The sequence below is a fragment of the Misgurnus anguillicaudatus genome, chromosome 6, assembly GCF_027580225.2.
Source record: "Misgurnus anguillicaudatus chromosome 6, ASM2758022v2, whole genome shotgun sequence".
NCBI classification, from domain to species: Eukaryota; Metazoa; Chordata; class Actinopteri; order Cypriniformes; family Cobitidae; genus Misgurnus; species Misgurnus anguillicaudatus.
Window position 1 is genome coordinate 26,972,344 of NC_073342.2, and position 17,876 is coordinate 26,990,219.

The following is a 17,876-nucleotide window of genomic DNA, read 5'->3' on the forward strand; positions in this document are numbered from 1 at the left end:
TCTTCGTGCCATTCACATCTCGGGGTCGCTGAACACAGCAGCAGACACGCTCTCACGAGCAGCGTGCCCTGGTGAGTGGCGACTCCACCCCCGGTCGGTTTAGCTGAATTGGAAACGTTTCGGCAGAGCGCAGGCTGATCTGTTTGCATTGCCAGAGACAACCCATTGTCACCTGTTTTATTCATTTACCGAAGGCATACTCGGTGTGGATGCACTGGCACACAGCTGGCCATGGGGTCTGCACAAATACGCGTTTCCCCCAGTAAGCATTATTGCGCAGACACTGTGCAAAGTCTGGGAGGACGAGGAGCGCATTCTATTAGTTGCGCCGTACTGGGCAACCAGGAATTGGTTTCCAGAGCTCACTCTCCTCGCAACAGCCCCTCCCTGGCGGATTCCCCTGAGGAAGAACCTTCTTTCTCAAGAAGGGGGCACATTATGGCACCCGCGCCCCGATCTGTAGATTTACCACACTCGGTATCTAACACTATCTCTGCAGCGCGAGCGCGGTGTACGAGACAGGCGTACACGCTAAAATGGAACCTGTTCGTTGACTGGTGTGCTTCTCAACGAAAGAACCCGAGAATGCTCAATCAGGGTCATGCTTATTTATCTCCAGCATCGCTTGGGCTGTCTCCCTCTACCATTAAAGTAGATATCGCGGCAATATCCGTGCACCACGCACTGATAAACGGTAGGACAATGTGTCAGCACGACCTGGTTGTTAAGTTTTTAAGAGGCGAACAAAGGCTGCATCCTTCTCGTCCTCCCTCTATTCCTCCTTGGGACCTGTCCGTAGTGCTGAAAGCCTTACAGGACGCTCCCTTTGAGCCTCTGCATTCTGTGAATGTAAAGTTTCTAACTATGAAACGTTTACGCTCCTTGCTTTGGCTTCGGTTAAGAGGATAGGAGATCTTCATGCATTTTCGGTCAACGATTCGTGCCTACAGTTCGGGCCCGCTGAATCCAGCGTAACACTGAGACCCCGGCCTGGCTACGTGCCCAAAGTTCCCACTACTCCTTTCAGAGACCAAGTGGTAAACTTGCAAGAGCTGCCCCCGGAGGAGGCAGACCCAGCCATGGCTTTATTATGTTCGGTGCGTGCGCTACGTGTGTATGTAAATCGGACTCAAGGTTTTAGAACCTCAGAACAGCTCTTTGTCTGTTACGGTGGTCAGCAGAAGGGGAATGCTGTCACTAAGCAGAGGATGTCCCATTGGATTGTAGACACTATTACCCTTGCGTATGAAAAGCAGGGTATTCCTTGCCTGTTTGGTCTGCGAGCACATTCTACGAGAAGTGTGGCATCTTGGGCATTGGCTCGTGGTTCCTCCCTAACAGACAGAGCTGCTGGTTGGGCGACACCTAACACGTCACTAGGTTTTACAGTGTTCGCGTCAAGCCGGTATCCTCTCGGGTTCTTTCTTCCAATCTGTAAAGACCACTAGAGACCGGCTCGTGTCGCTTGCAGCCTCTATTTTGGTGCTGCACGATCGCACCATTATGGTAGGCTGTCCTAGCAAAAACGTCACAAAATAGCGTTTTTCCTTCTTCCACTGCCCTTACAGCTGATGTTGCGGAGCTTCTGCTGTCAGCCTCTCACTAGATGTTTCCATGTGAACCTGGGTTAGGCTAGGCATCTGCATTGCACCCCCTGTGGGTCTCTATGCATGTATTTGCGTAGAAATTCCTACCACTTTCCCCTAGCGTTCCCCTAGTACGAGATGTTACAAAGAGGGTTTCACGTTATGACCTTGAGCCTTCAAGATGTCCCCCAAGTGGTAGACCCCTCAGAGGGAATTCTGCAATGATCTTAGTTCCGCCTGACGAGTTCGCTTCCCAGTTCGCTAGTTCACTATCGTGGGTTAAGGAACAAGTAGTGACTGGCCTTCTGCAGTAAGCCTTACCATCCGCCCCCTACGTGGAGGGGAGCGCTTTTGCAGGCACTGGAAGGGTTCAGCTCCTGTGGCGCTTTGGTAGGGTTTCCCAATTCGTCTGTAATCGATGACGTCGACGCAAAAAATACGTTGACGCAAAATATGCGCGTCGATTCCCCAGACCCAAAAAGGCGGCGCCGTAGAATAGTAGCAACGCGAGTGGCTTCAGTCCACGCCGGTTTCACACAGCAAGTGTGAGCAGTACGTGTGGCGCGTGTTTTTTTCAGCGCCCATGTTAACAAGCATGTACCCTGCCGCATGAGCAGCGCCAGCTCGCGGCTCTGTAGCAACAGTGCTGCAATCGTTTCTGCGTCGGTTCTGCTGCGCTGCTCATGCTCAATTAAAGTGAAACTGCTTTGTTTATGGTTTAAATGCTAGTGGACTGACGTGAAAAAGTGTCATTTTACCATAAAATCATGAATGTGAAGTGTGTTTTAAACAGTCATGACTTTGAGCAATTTAACAAAAAGCAATGAAATATGTCACTGTTGCCAGAAGACTGCGCTTTCATTCACTCTCTGTCCAGCAGTAAATGAGTCCTAATCTATCTTAACAAACTTAAGAGAAAGAGATTTAATAATATATGTGCTTCTTAAGTCTATAATTGTGTTTATATCTGTCATTAAATGGACTAGAACAGCACAAAAACAGTGTGGATTAAACAAATCAAGTTATAAAAGTTACACTGACCATCAAATGGCACATTGAAGAGGTTTTGCTCATAAATGCATGTAAAATAAAGTAATTTTAACTTGAGATTTTTATACTGTTACTAAATTGCACAGTAAAGCGGATCGCACACCGGCCGCGCAGCTCAGCGCCGCGCCGTTCTAAAAAAACGAACACATTGTTTTCTGGGTATACGCACACCGCCGCCGCCAGGTGGGGCCTGTCCGCGCCGCCCAGCTGTGACTCAGGAAGTTGCTCAAATCCCTGTCGCGCCACAGAGCGCCACTTACATAGTTTAACATTAAGTAACATCATATTTGTCCCACATCATTAATGATTAACATTGGCTGCTAACGTATATTTTACATTTTGAAGTAGACGCTATCTGACGAAGCTCGCGCTATTTAATGTGCACTTCCGGTTTACAATACCTCCGAGTTCTCCTAGGCGGACGCGGCGCTGAGCTGCGCGGCCGGTGTGCGATCCCCTTCAGAGCTGCAAACGCTTTATTGAATGCTACCTCTGACTAAGAATGCATTATTTTGCACTTGTATAGTCTTTTTTTATTTTGAAATTTTAAGAGCAATGAACATATTGAAATGTTTACATTCAGATATGTAAATCAACATGTATAAATTGCTATTAGTTAATTAATGGGGAGATAATCGAGAATCGAAGTCAAATCGGACTGATAAAATGAATCGTTAGATTAATCGATGCATAAAAAAATTATCGCTAGATTAATTGTTTAAAAAAACAATCGTTTATCCCAGCCCTACTCATTAGTTGAATATATTATATATACGTTCCAAATTTCCAACTAAAAAAGAGTTTTGTTTCACCCAATACACCAATAGTAATGTAATAATATTATGTGGAAATTTGCCACATATTTAAACTGATGAGGCATTTTTCCTGGTTGAATTTAGATACAGTTACATATCTAAAATAACAAACAGTTTCTCCAATATCACTACCAATCATTCAACAATTGCTTGTCTTTTTCCAATATACAGAGCCAAATGTAATCAAGAATCTCACAGCATCTGAAATCACAACATCATCTGTGTTTCTGGAATGGAAAGAACCTTCTGGAAACCGATCTTTCTTTAAAGTTCAATGGATTGGTGATAAAACAGGAGGAATCGAAACAAATTCCATATCCAATATGACTTCCTATAACATCACTGGACTAACTCCTGGTGTCATATACAAGTTTAACATTATAGCTGTTGCAGGAGATAACTCAACAGGATATCCAATTGTTTTCACAACCTGTCTAAGTATGTTTACTACTTTTATATTTCCTAATATAGATCTGATATTAAAGCAATTATTCATCGATGGCTGTTAGTTGTATAATTTATTTTACTTTGTGGATTCACAATCAGCCTTCAACTTCAATAACCTGGTAAATTAAATTATAGAACGACTATACTGTAAAGACTAAATGGACGTCAAACAAAACAACAAATATGCCAGACTGCTCAAACAACAAGAAAGATGTTGGAATGATGAAGTTTACAACCTCTGATATTATAATGCATATTCACATATTTAAGTTATTTAAGCCTGACTTGTTTTTATTTCAAAGTATTAAGTTTCCATGTATTAGATTGATCAAGAACGGTATTAAACTTGTCATACTATATATCATTACAAAGGTCAATAAATTTAGATTTGATATCTGAGGGCTGTTTTATAAAAATCCTTTAGAAACATTAACACAATACTTTGTGGGATTCTCAACTTGTACATTCAAGCACTTTATACTTTTATTATGTAACTGCTCATCCAACATAACGCCAGATGAGCTGTTAAGCTTTCATAATTTATCATCCATTTGCAGTTTTAGTCCAAAAGCGCAAAACATATGAAAATTATTGACAAATTCTCCATTGTTTCTATTGGATTTTGTATGAAAACCACCCATTAATCAGTTGTTTCTCTCTTTCCTATTTATAGAGCCAGATGTGATCAGGAATCTCACAGCATCTAATATCACAACATCATCTGTGTCTCTGCAATGGGAGGAGCCTATGGGATATAGATCTTTCTTTAAAGTTCAACAAATATCTAACAAAACAGACAGGAGTGCCACACCAGCCATTAATACAGACATTCATAATACAACTTTAATCATCAATAGTCTAAATGCTGGAGAAACATACATATTTTGCATCACTGCTGTTGCAACAGATATGTTGACAGAAGGCAGTTCCATATGCATCTCAGTAACTACTAGTACGTCGTTTAGGTTCTTGTGATATGATTAATATAATAACTATAATATAATAACTATAAGCTGCTGTATTCATTTTTGTAACTTGTATAGATGTTTTTCCTTCTGAGTCAGAAATTAATAACATAACTGAATAACTTGCACAAGTTAAAAAATTAATAACAATAATAATAGACCAATAGTTCTTTTCAACTCAGCATTGGGTCGAATATGGACAAATCCAACTGTTGGGTTATAAATAAACTGGTGGGTAAATTCAACCCAAATGCTAGGTTGTCTTAATGTAAATGTTGTTATGTTGTTACTTCTAATCCAACACTGGGGCTTGTACATATTTGACCCATTCTTTTTTTTTTTGAGTGTATTTTTATAAAGGACACATGGTTAATAATTTTACCATATTTTTTATCACAAAGAACCCAATCTAATTCCACTGATTGTTGGCATATCCCTGGGAGTGTTGTGTTTTATCATCTTCATTCTCATTTTATTCATCTTTTTAAGGAGGTGGGTTGTTAAACTAACTTCACAATTCTGATTTTTATAGAAAACTTTTAGGGCCATAAAAGTTGATTTTGCCAAAATGTTTGTGTTGTTTTGTCCTTCAGACGAACAAAACACAGTGAAAAACCTGGAGACATCCCAATACATAAAATTAGGTAAGTTTACAATTTTGTTTTAATAAGTATAATTTGATAATATTTGGCAATACTTAAAACTTATTTTCTTTTTCCCTTCCAGAAGCAAAAAGTAAGTAACACTATACAACATAGTATATTGTTTCCAATCTTTTCTATAAAACACATTACAAGACTGAAGGTTTTCACTGGTTTGTGACTAGTCTTCGGCAAAAAGCTCCAGACAGTAGAAACTTTGCAACGTGTGCCTGGCACTTTCCTAGTTTGTGAAGTTGTAACTAGTCACATTTTAAGTCTTTTAAGTCTTTTGCCGAGTTGGCTTGTTGTCAGGGTGCATTTGCTTTTTTTGCAAATTTCTGCAATTTTTAAAAACTGACAATTCTAGCGGTGTAAATCTTGTCACAATACAGGTTTGGTTCTCAAAAAAATTTGGATACAATTTTGTTTAGATTCAATTTAGGGGAAAACGTTATAGCGACTGATTTATTAGACAGCAGACACAGTTTTCTGCCTGTCTTTTCGCTACTAAACTCGCTTTGTTGCACTGCATTCTGATGCATATTGTTTTGATTGGAAATGCGTACTGTATATGGGCGTGAACATGTGGAGAGTGTCAAAATAAAGGTACCACAATGTATTGTTACACTATTATTTATGTCCTATATTCTTTCAAGAGCTCTACACCTTTAAGTTAATGTCTCTTTTTTGATCAAGCATTTCGGTGTACAAGTGCTTACCAAAATAACAGAAAACAAGTCTTTAAATTTGTTCAGGGCAAAACCTTCAATCTTGTAGTGTGCACTTAACTTGAGACTAATTGTTATTTTCTGTATTTTTGCGGCTAGAAGTAGGACTGCTCTGAAAATTGAAGCTTATGAGGAGTATTTTAAGAAGCAGCATGCAGACTCCAACTGTGGTTTTGCTGAAGAGTATGAGGTATGGTGTTCCAGTGGCTCAATTGGAAGGGCATTATATTAGCATTGCAAAGATCACAGATTCGATTCTGGTGAACAACACACATACTGGTTAAATGTATACTGTTCGTTACATTAGATAAAAGCGACAAATTAATGTAAATGTACAGGTATTGTAAGTTTGAATCAGGGTTCTCACACCTTAGTTAACTCCAAATTCAAGGACTTTCCAATACCCTCAAATTTAACAACTAAATGTGGAGACACATTTCAAGTGAGAGCAAGGTTACATCATGTTACCTTTTAAGATACATTGTTACAGTTCCCTTTCGAGGGAACTCACGCTGGGTCACTGCGGTGACACTTTGGAGATGCCTCCAGGGGCAAGTGCGCCTGAATGTGTATATCAAATTCAACCAATGGTGAAGCTTAACGACAAAGACAGGGTGACGCGAGAGCCAGGAAGTATATCGCTATCTGAAATATTGCCAAAGACAGCTTTCAGGGACACAGGAAGTATGGCAAGGGAGACGCAGCGTCTCGTTCCCTTCCCTTAACCCAAGATGTTATGTGTGTTAAAGCATTTTGGTATGAATCAACATTCGCATACAGAAGATATAAGCATTTAAAGCAAACAGTTTAGCACGTGTGCTTAAAAAGTCTAGAATTTTTATGATATTATCCTACACTACACAGGGAATAATATGGATTTTTTTCCCAAAAAAACTTCGTGCATAAAATAGATTCAAGCACTTTCAATGACCTGTATCTATGTATTTATATTTTCAAAAACTTCCCAGGGCTTTGAAGTTTCCCCCAAGATTCACAAACTTTTAAGGATTTCAAGGACCTGTGGGAACCCTGTTGAATATTTTTATGCCATTTTTATCTGCAGTAAATAACCAAATGCAGCATAAACCAAAAATACGAGTAGCAACTTTTTAATCATGCTGATATCTTTTTTTTTTAATTCAATCAATAAATGAAACTTTAACGTAAGTTAAATTAAACCTAGCAGGTTTGGTTTGTCCCTTTCACCCAGGCAGTTTTTAAAGCATATACTATAACATGTTTGTCTTGTTGCAGGAGTTGAAAAATGTTGGAACTTCACAGTCCAAAGAAATTGCACTTGCTGCTGAAAACAAGCCAAAGAACCGTTACAGTAATGTTTTACCTTGTAAGTAGCCTCGCCCAAAATCTACTTGCCCAGAATAAACTACAATGTAGACCAGACTTTGTGCTGAATCAGATGTCATTATTACAGAATAAGTAACTAATTGCATTGTGTTAAATTTTAAGACGATACTTCAAGAGTGAAATTATCAATATGTGGCAGCGCCTCTGATGACTACATCAATGCAAACTACATCCCAGTGAGTATAAAAACACCTAATTGGTGAAATTCTAACACGTCAGCACATCACCTCTATAAAGGGGTATTGCGCATAAATATTTATTTATTCCTTTTCCACATTAAACTTTTTGTGACCAGGGCTACAATTCAAGAAAAGAGTTTATAGCCGCCCAGGGTCCGTTACCCATGACTGTGAATGATTTCTGGAGAATGATTTGGGAAAAGAACGTCTACACTGTAGTCATGCTGACCAAATGCAACGAGCAGGGACGAGTAAGTTAAAAAAAATTACAATTTTCGTCAGTCATGCTGACTAGTGGTGGAAATTTGATTTAAGTGAAAATGTCTATCACATGCAAAGTGAAGCTAACTAGCAGTTTCTGTCATTTTCTGTATAGGTGAAGTGTGAGAAGTACTGGCCATCTGGGACAGCTCATTACCATAACATCTCTGTGACAATCACTGCAGAAATAACAATGGATAGCTGGACCATAAGAGACCTCAGCATCAAAAATGTAAGGCAGGATTTTTCTTGCACCTCATAAATAAATGCATATATTGTACTAAATACGCATTACATTGAAATTAATCGGGTCACACAGAGCAGGTACTACAGGACTCCATCCTCTGGAGTTTGTACTCCTGAGTCAAGCTTAAAAGCTAAAAGTTAAACTTTTAAGGGCTTTGTATTTTATTGTTGATAATGTGATTAATAACAGGTGAAAACAGCGGAGACTCGCAATGTACGGCAATTCCACTTCACGGCGTGGCCAGATCATGGAGTTCCAAAAAGCACTGAACTCCTCATTGACTTCAGACATCTAGTGAGAGAGCACATAGACCAATACTCACGCCACTCACCAAACGTGGTGCATTGCAGGTATGCTCAACAGACATTTTTTTCTATAATATAATACTAAAAACATTGTACAAGCTTTCTTAAATTTGGTCTTTATACTTTAACAGTGCTGGCGTGGGCAGAACAGGGACCTTCATTGCCATCGATCGCCTGATCTTCCAGATTGAAAGAGAAAGCATGGTGGACATCTATGGAATTGTTAATGATATGCGAATGCACAGGGCTTTAATGGTGCAGACTGAGGTGAGGGACTAACATACGAATTAAAAATGCAATGCAGCAAAGCTGAAATGACAGTACCAACATTGAATTTTAATGATGTTTTAATTTGTTTCAGGATCAATATGTTTATCTCCACCAGTGTGCCTATGATATTATTCGCTCAAGAACTGGAACCAACGTAGACTTAATTTACCAGAACACAGAAGCACTTCATACTTACATGAATTATCCAATTAAAAACTTAAAATAAGAATGGTTACAAGATCCTAACTATCTAATCTCATTGATTTAATATTTGATTTCAAAATCCTGCAGTGCACAATGCTTAAAACTTTTAAAGTAACATTTCTTATTTGGCACTGGCAATGCTGTTCTTTATTTTTTTATATTTAAACTTTAAAGATGCAACAGCAAAAATTTAAAAAGTATAATGTATAAATCAAGGGATTTTTATTTTTTTACCAAGACATATGCAAAGGTATATTCGTATAATTTATTATGATATTCAATAAAATGTGAAACCCCTGCAGATTTCTACTACTGAAAACCTGTATATAAATAAGAATATATGTATAGTTTATTTAGAAAAAATATCTGTTATAAATCTACAATCCTAGTGTAATTTTGCCATTTTCCTCCAACTGGTAATATCTGTATTTGTTTTGTTTTTGCCATATCAACAGAAATGAAATTTCATAAATACAATGGACTAGTGTTGGGCGATATGCCCCATTTTGAGATCGTCAGCCTGTGAGATCGCCGATACACGATAGTATCAGGGGGCGGCGCAATAAATTACTAATTTATTTATTTGTTCATTTTTTAGAAATTTATGACAAGTCACTTGATTGCTGGACAAAAAAAGCTGATTTACTCTAAGGGCAACACTGTCATGACCGCAACTTTCTTAAAACGAATGCCATTAATCCATTAATTAAAAACTTTTGTGAAAATTACAAAATGTCAGGATGTCAAGGAAATGTCAAAGCCGCGGCATCACAAGCTCATGTGCGAGGAAGAGTCCGAGTTCAGGTGCTAGAAGGTGCCTATGCCTTGCGCATTTAGGTCTGAGCAAGAGTCCAAGACACGCACATTAAGTCAAGGTATGTCCGAAAAGCAATCCGCATGCGCTAAAAACTCTCTCGCGCAAAGTGAAGCCCACGAGGAAAAGCACGCAATGCGCATGTTAATGTGAAACTGTGATGATGATAATAATAACTATGGCCATAAAAGCCTGCTATCGGCAATATGTCTGACGATCGACGATACTATAGTCTATTGGCACAACCCTACAATGGACCTATAAAAATAGCCTCTTTGACACAGTAAACTACAATAAATTTACCAGACTGACTTTACCAGTAAATACAAAAATGTGCTATTCACACACGCAATGATGTTATGTCGTAAAATCTCTCAAAGTGCGGAGGTTTCCTTAAAAGCTGCCATTTTTCGTGATCCCATTTTTCAAACTTTAGTTTGTGTGTAAAGTTGCTGTTAGATCATAAATAATGTCTGCAAAATGATAAAGCTCAAAGTTCAATGCCAAACGATATATTTTCTTGAACAGACTCTGCTTTTCAAGAAGTACAGAGAACGACCAGTTTGGACTACAGCCCTCTACCTCCCGGATATATGATGTCAATATAAGAGTTTTTGATTAACCTCCATCCACAGGAATACATCAGTCGCCAGCTAAGCTCAAACGACTCTGGCTAAGCTAAGTAGCTAAGCGCTATAGAGATAAGATACTGCATTTTTTACACAGGAAACATGAACACGTTATATTGCGCACCATATCACAATCAAACCTTCGAAAATACAGGAAAATACCGAACCTTTCAACCGCCACGCCGTGTGGTCGGTGTTGTGTTGTAAATAATGGTGGGTTATGACTGTATATCCGCGGTACGTAATTTATTGTTTCTATTTCTGTGGCAAATGCTGACAGTCGTTCACAGTTGTTCTTGACCACCAAACAACGTTGTATTATATGACTTCAAACTGAACTTTAGGGAAAAGAGTCGCAACCTGCGACTAAAATGTTATACAGTTATGTTTAGACATAAGGCTTCATGGAGATTGTGCGAAGGACGTGGGCAATTCAGCAGAGATAGTAAACTGTTTTAAACAAATCTGGTAAAGCGATTTGGCCGATTGAGCACTTAACAGTACGTGTGTCTGCTTTCAAGCAGCATCTGGAGAGAAACTTCTGTAAACAGCGTGGAAGGTAAACGTGTCATCTGTGGCAGAGTGTTGTGATTGGCCCAAAGCTGTCCGCATGTTCTGGTGTCGTCCACACTCATACCGGTAAACCTATTTTCTCTTCACACATAGCATTGTACCAGAAAGTTACTGCCAATGTAAAAATTCATTGTTGCACTTAAATTTTTAAGTTTAATCAACTTAAATTTACAACTAATTTTAACTTTCTTGAGTAGTGAGAAGCTGCTATAAATTATAAAAATAAAGTTAGCTTAAGTTATTTATATATGTTGTAAATTCAAGTTGATTTAACTTTAAATTTCATTTATGTTCTGGTAAATTGTCAGGACCAATTTAACAGGATTTTTAAAAAAAGGTTTACACATGATCTCTTTATTGCAATTGACCAGTAATTGTTTTATAGTGATAAATGCTCTGTAGTGATATTCAGACTACTGTATGACATTGCCATGTTCAAATTGTATTTTAAGTGTTCTGTATATGTGTGTGTAAACATGGGAAATATAACTGTAATGGTACATATGTGCACTTTGTTTCTTTAAAGGGTTTGTTATGTGGCATTATTTCTAGTTTTATAATATTTTATATCTACAATATAACTCTGAACAGATTAAAGTTAATAATTCTACTCTGCTTTCGTGTTTTTAAAACGTGTGTGTGTGTGTGTGTGTGTGTGTTGGTTCAAACAGATTAACAGATCAATTTTTATTTATAACTGTTATAATCTGTTATAATTTATAACAGATTAAAGTTAAATTTTAAACTGCACCTGTCAAGATTATTTGTATAACATAAGAGTTAGTAAATAATTGCATGATTTAACCTGGTGTTAACCTGATAATGAAACGCTATGTTTCTGTATTTCGAACTCTTTTTTTCTACTTGTTTGCTCTCCTTGTTATCTGGCAATTAAAAATGTTTTATATCCATCTATAAAATGCAAAGGTGTCTTTAAATGATGTTTATAATCTATCCGATTGTGTGTTTGCTATACAAAATGTGTTAGTGTCCGCTGGACTTGTTATGACCCTAGTCAGGGCTCGACATTAAGGCTTGTCCGCTTGTCCGGGACAAGTGGATTTTTTGAAGGACAAGTGTAAGAGAAAATTAGTTGTCCGACCGGACAAGTTAAATTTCAAACAATGTTACTTAACGTTATGTCCCGTTAACGACAGAGCAGAACACGCAGCGCAAACACCGAGCGGAATATTGAACAGAGAGCGTAGCGCGCCGACACAAACACACACACACACACACACACACACACATTTACACCTTGCTGTTATTGTTACTAAACAAGCTGCGCGCATGAAATCTGATCCCCGAACACGGAGGGGCGGGGCAGCATGGAGTGGAGAGTGATGTTTCTTCAGGCTCCGGCGTGAATATAAATGACAGACACTTCTACCGCAGTCCGTATTTTTTCTCTTCTAAAGTTCGGTAAAACACATAATGGGCTTTAAATCTTGTTTAAGAATCTGTTTTATAATGAGAATCTCTCTTTCAGCGCGCCTACGTGTGTTTGCGACGCGCGACAGCCGATTTGAATCTGACAGAGTTCGTCAGTGTACATTAAAAAATCCCACACAAACATTACAGCGTAAATGCTAGGATTAAGATTGATTTTATGTATAATAGATAATCTAGATACATTTACCCTAATAACTTTTTTAAAACATGGTAATGTTTTAATGTTTTGCTTTAGTGTTTTAATGTCAGACAATCATTGAAATGTGGGAAAAATGAAGAGAAAGGCAGCAGATATAGCATCCTTCTTCAGAAAGAGTAGCAAGAAGCAGCCAAATGAATCTTAGTAAAATACATTTCAGTGGCCTACAAAATTCACGTGATTTTCTGGTCTCTATAGTTTTTTCAGCAATGGGAGATATAAATTCTGGTTTCAAAGTAAATTTCAAAAGTTTTATTTGATTAAATAGTTAAAAAAAAAAACTTGGTTGAATTATGAGTATAAATTGTATGTTAATCTCAATTCATCATTTTTAATTGAAATTAAAGTATTGTAGCAATTGTATGTTATACATCATTGTGATTAATGCTCCTATAATACTTAAAAGTATTTTAAGGTTGGATGATAGAGATTTTATGTGCCACCCCAGAGTTACTGCTGGCCCCTGCCTGGCCACCCCTATGAAAAATCCCTTGCTCCACTACTGATTAGCAAAACACAAAAAATACATTATATTATAAAACTTTACCCGGACAAGTGACTTTTGTGCATGGACAAGTGAAACATAAATTTACTTGTCCGAAGGACAAGTTCCTCAAAAAGTTAATGTCAAGCCCTGCTAGTGTTTGTGTGTGTATGTGTATCTATTAATGGTGGTGTTTACAGAAATGTTATTTGTGGGTTAAACTCAGGTATTATGAATGACACTGCTAAATTTCACAAGGGAACAACTCAAAACATTATATTCAGTAACACTTTATAATGATCTTCAGTTGTAAAACATTTATAAGTTATTAGTTAATAATGAACTAATCATTAACAAAATATTACTATACATTCATAAATGATTAGCAAGTGATATGCTTACATTTTGTTAATGTTTTATTAATGAAGTTGTAAGTCATTTATAGCTAATCATTTACTTATCATTTACAAATCATGAGTATTGTTCATAAATGGTTAATAAATTATATGCAAACATTTTATTAATGTTTTATTAATGCAGTTGTAAGTCATTCATAAGTTATTAGTTAATGCTAAACTAATCATTTGCAAAATGAATAAAAGTTTATAAATAATAATTAGTATACTATCAATTCATGTAAACCACACTTTAGATTAGGAAAGCTTTGTTAATGATTTGTATACAGTACATAATGTTTTGTTAACACGTGATTAGTAACAGACATCTACAAACCATGTGTAACATTTATGAATGATGAATGGTTTATATTTTAGATTAGGGTATTCAGAAAGCGTTGTTTATGATTTATAATATGATTTATTGTGTTTTCCCATTATCTATATACATCTATAAGGGGTGTTGAATACTTCGTAGCTTGTAAGGGCTGACTGGAGGCTATAGACAGCTGATTCTCTGATTTACATGGAGTCTCTAACCGATGTGAGCTTAAGTGAAAGGTAAAACCGGTTCACATTATTGCTAGATACACATTCCATGCATCCAAGTCTGTGTTGGTGAGTCAAAGGACATAACATAACCCACTGGAATTATAATTTTTTCACTCGAAATGAATGTTTCAATAACGTATAAGTGCTGTACCATATCAGCTAACAAGAACTTGCAGCACATGAATTGTTAGCATATTAATTGTTATGCATAAACATTGAGCCATTTTGCGGGTGATTGGTTCATCATTAACTAGTAACTTACAACTGTATTAACAAAACATTAATAAAATGTTAGCATATAATTTATTAATCATTTATGAACAAGCACTCATGATTTGTAAATGATTAGTTTGTTATTAGCTATTGATCTATAATTGACTTACAACTTCATTAACAAAACATTAATAAAATGTTAGCATATCACTTACTAATCATTTATGAATGTACATTGTATTGTAATGTTTTATAAATGATTAGTTCATTATTAACTAATAACTTATAAATATTTTACAACTGAACATTATTATAAAGTGTTACCCCTTGGATTCCAAAATGTGTCTTTTATATGGCGGTTAACGGATACACCATTGCTTCAGTTTGCAAAGAATGAACAAGTGATCTTGAATAATAAAATAAATTAGATTTTGCAGACATTAATGCATTTATGCAGGCTAGCAAACAAATCAGAGCCTATGCAAAAATACATTATATGATCTTCTACGCTGGATATTTCATAAAATATGGGTGATGTGCAACACAGCTGTTTGCGTTTAAATACTCCAGTGGTGACACACCTACGATGGGATACCACGCATGCGCAGAACAGCTTAATAAATTAAACTGCTTAAACTGACTATCTATTTTTAAATCAATTATTTTTGAAGTGTACGTCTAAACTATATTTTTGGGGTAGCCTAGTGTTTAAGAGTCGGGTTTGTAACATAAAGGTCGCAGTTTAATTTTGACAGTTTGAGAGTTGAACCTGAAAATGTCTAGGACTGCCATTAAAAAATTATATAATATTATATTAAATATAAACCAAACTTTCAGAAATCTATTATCATCCTTTAACAGCAATCATCGAGCAAGATGACAATTTACATCTACCTTTAATTACTGTGTGGCATATTACAGCTAACAAGAATAAACATTCTGTAAAATATTCCTGTTCAAACAAAATTACCCAGAATGCAATTTAAAGGCGGAGTGCACAATGTTTGAAAAACGCTTTGGAAAAGGGAGTCGGCCGATTACCAAAACACATTTGTAGCCAATCAGCAGTAAGGGCCCTGTCTACTAACCGACATCTTTGCCAGGGTTGCGTATTAGTGGGGCGGGTCTATCAAAAGTAGGGCTGGGTATCGATTCAGATGTTCCAGATCGATTCGATTTCGATTCACAAGCTATCAAATATCAAATTCAATTTTCGAGCTATCAAATCGATTCGATTCCGATTCTCGATTCAATTTTCTCAGGTAGGTTTTTATACTCGATTCAACTCAATGAATATAGATTTAATACAAATACTATATTAATAAAAAAAGAACAGTGAACAGCAGTTTACACGTGGGTAATTAGATTAAAGTTAATCTTACGTTCAATGTTTGTGGAAATAAATATGAAAGAAAAAAAATAATCGGAAAATCTATTTTTTTTGCCCAGCCCTAATCAAAAGAAGGTCCTGATTCTATTGGGGTAGGGGCGTATATGTTTAGGTGATTTCAAATATTAACATTGGCTTTCAAACATTGTGCACTCCGCCTTTAAACTTCAGTATACTGTAATGTAGAAAAATGGTATTGTACTGTAGGTTTTTACAGCTCAATCTACATAACCATCCAAAAGCGTAGTTGCATACTTTCTCATATTATTACATCAACACAACAACCAATGCGATAAGTGACTGCGCCCCACACAACACGCTCATTAAAAGCTTTAGCATGCAAATTTGACAATCATAGCATTTAAACTGTCATCAGTGGCAATCTCAGCAAAAATATCACTTGCATATTAATATTTTATTAATAATAAAACTCCTCGTCTGTGAAACTTACTTTAGGTCAGGAATTTTTTTTTATTTGAATGAACAATCTTCAAAACCTTTCAACCTAACAACTTATCAATGCTTCTCTCTCTCAATGCAGATGTGATCATGAATCTCATTGCATCTGATATCACAATATCATCTGTGCTTCCGAAATGGGATGAACCTTTGGGAAACAGAGATTTTTTTAAAGTTCAATGGGTTGGTGACAAAGCTGGGGAAAATGTAACCAATAACACATCCTATAACATCACTGGAGTAACTCCTGGTGCCGAATACATATTTAACATCATACCGGTTGCAGCAGATTCCTTGACAGAAGGACCTCCAGCTTCTACGCTTGTCTCTCTCAATGCAGATGTGATAATGAATCTTATCGCATCTGACATCACAATATCATCTGTGCTTCTGAAATGGGATGAACCTTTCGGAAACAGATTTTTTTTTAAAGTTCAATGGATTGGTGATAAAACAGGGGAACATGAAACCAATAACACATCCTATAACGTCATTGGACTAACTCCTGGTGTCGAATACATATTTAACATCACACCGGTTGCAGCAGATTCCTTGACAGAAGGACCTCCAGCTTTTATCTCAATTTATACCAGTATGTTTTATAATATTACGTTTCCTGATTATCGTTTGATGCCTTTAAAATACATTTTTAAAGTTTGTTGTTTCACATTTTAGTTCCATAATGTCCCATATCTTTTACTCTCAGAACCTGATGTCACAACAAACCTCAGCACTAATAATATTACAACATCATCGGTCTTACTACACTGGACTAAACCAAAAGGGGAAAACTCCCATTATCGTGTAGAATATGAAAATAACAGTATGACTATGAATGAAACTACGAAGAACACCTTCATCAAAATAAATCATCTGATTTCTGGATTCCAGTACTTATTCAAAGTGTATGCAGTTGCAGCTGATAATGTAACAGAGGGGAGTTGCAATCAGATTTTACTGTATACCGGTAAGAACTTATTAATTGGAATAAATAATGTTTTAAACCTTTTAACCAGGAAGCTATCTTACATTTGATCTTATATAGCTATGGTCTTATTGAAGCTATATTACATCCAAGTCTGTGTTGGTGACTCAAGAGTGTTACCACTTGTATTCCAAAATGTGTCTTTTATATGGCGGTTAACGGATACACCATTGCTTCAGTTTGCAAAGAATGAACAAGTGATCTTGAATAATAAAATAAATTAGATTTTGCAGACATTAATGCATTTATGCAGGCTAGCAAACAAATCAGAACCTATGCAAAAATACATTATATGATCTTCTATGCTGGATATTTCATAAAATACAGTTGATGTGCAACACAGCTGTTTGCGTTTAATTACTCCAATGATGACATACCTACGATGGGATACCCCGCATGCGCAGAAGAGCTAAATAAATTAAACTTCTTAAACTGACTATCTATTTTTAAATCAATTATTTTTTAAGTAAATAGTCGTACGTCTAAACTATATTTTGGGGGTAGCCTATAAGAGTCGGGTTTGTAACATAAAGGTCGCAGTTTAATTTTGACAGTTTGAGAGTTGAACCTGAAAAGGTCTAGGACTGCCATTAAAAAATTATATAATATTATATTAAATATAAACCAAACTTTCAGAAATCTTTTATCATCCTTTAACAGCAATCATC

General features: G+C 36.7%; 1 protein-coding gene and 2 long non-coding RNA genes across 3 annotated transcripts in view; 2 read left to right on the forward strand and 1 right to left on the reverse strand.

The window, feature by feature from the left end:
- The window catches only part of LOC129434521 (receptor-type tyrosine-protein phosphatase beta), a 40,079-nt gene extending 30,715 nt beyond the window's left edge, over positions 1–9,364 (forward strand). Inside the window, exons 28-35 of the mRNA XM_073869098.1 lie at positions 6,282–6,422; positions 7,487–7,577; positions 7,700–7,773; positions 7,893–8,027; positions 8,153–8,269; positions 8,474–8,634; positions 8,721–8,856; positions 8,951–9,364. Coding sequence (XP_073725199.1) covers positions 6,282–6,422; positions 7,487–7,577; positions 7,700–7,773; positions 7,893–8,027; positions 8,153–8,269; positions 8,474–8,634; positions 8,721–8,856; positions 8,951–9,085 — 990 coding nt within the window. The 3' untranslated portion in view covers positions 9,086–9,364. The remainder of the gene's footprint in view (positions 1–6,281; positions 6,423–7,486; positions 7,578–7,699; positions 7,774–7,892; positions 8,028–8,152; positions 8,270–8,473; positions 8,635–8,720; positions 8,857–8,950) is intronic.
- LOC141364333 (uncharacterized) overlaps positions 1–17,876 on the reverse strand; it is a 71,649-nt gene that overhangs the window by 41,635 nt on the left and 12,138 nt on the right. The window lies entirely within an intron of this gene.
- Positions 3,629–5,507, forward strand: LOC141364332 (uncharacterized). The gene is made up of 4 exons (XR_012370090.1): positions 3,629–3,889; positions 4,572–4,850; positions 5,265–5,355; positions 5,457–5,507. It is a non-coding gene; the product is annotated as an uncharacterized lncRNA (long non-coding RNA).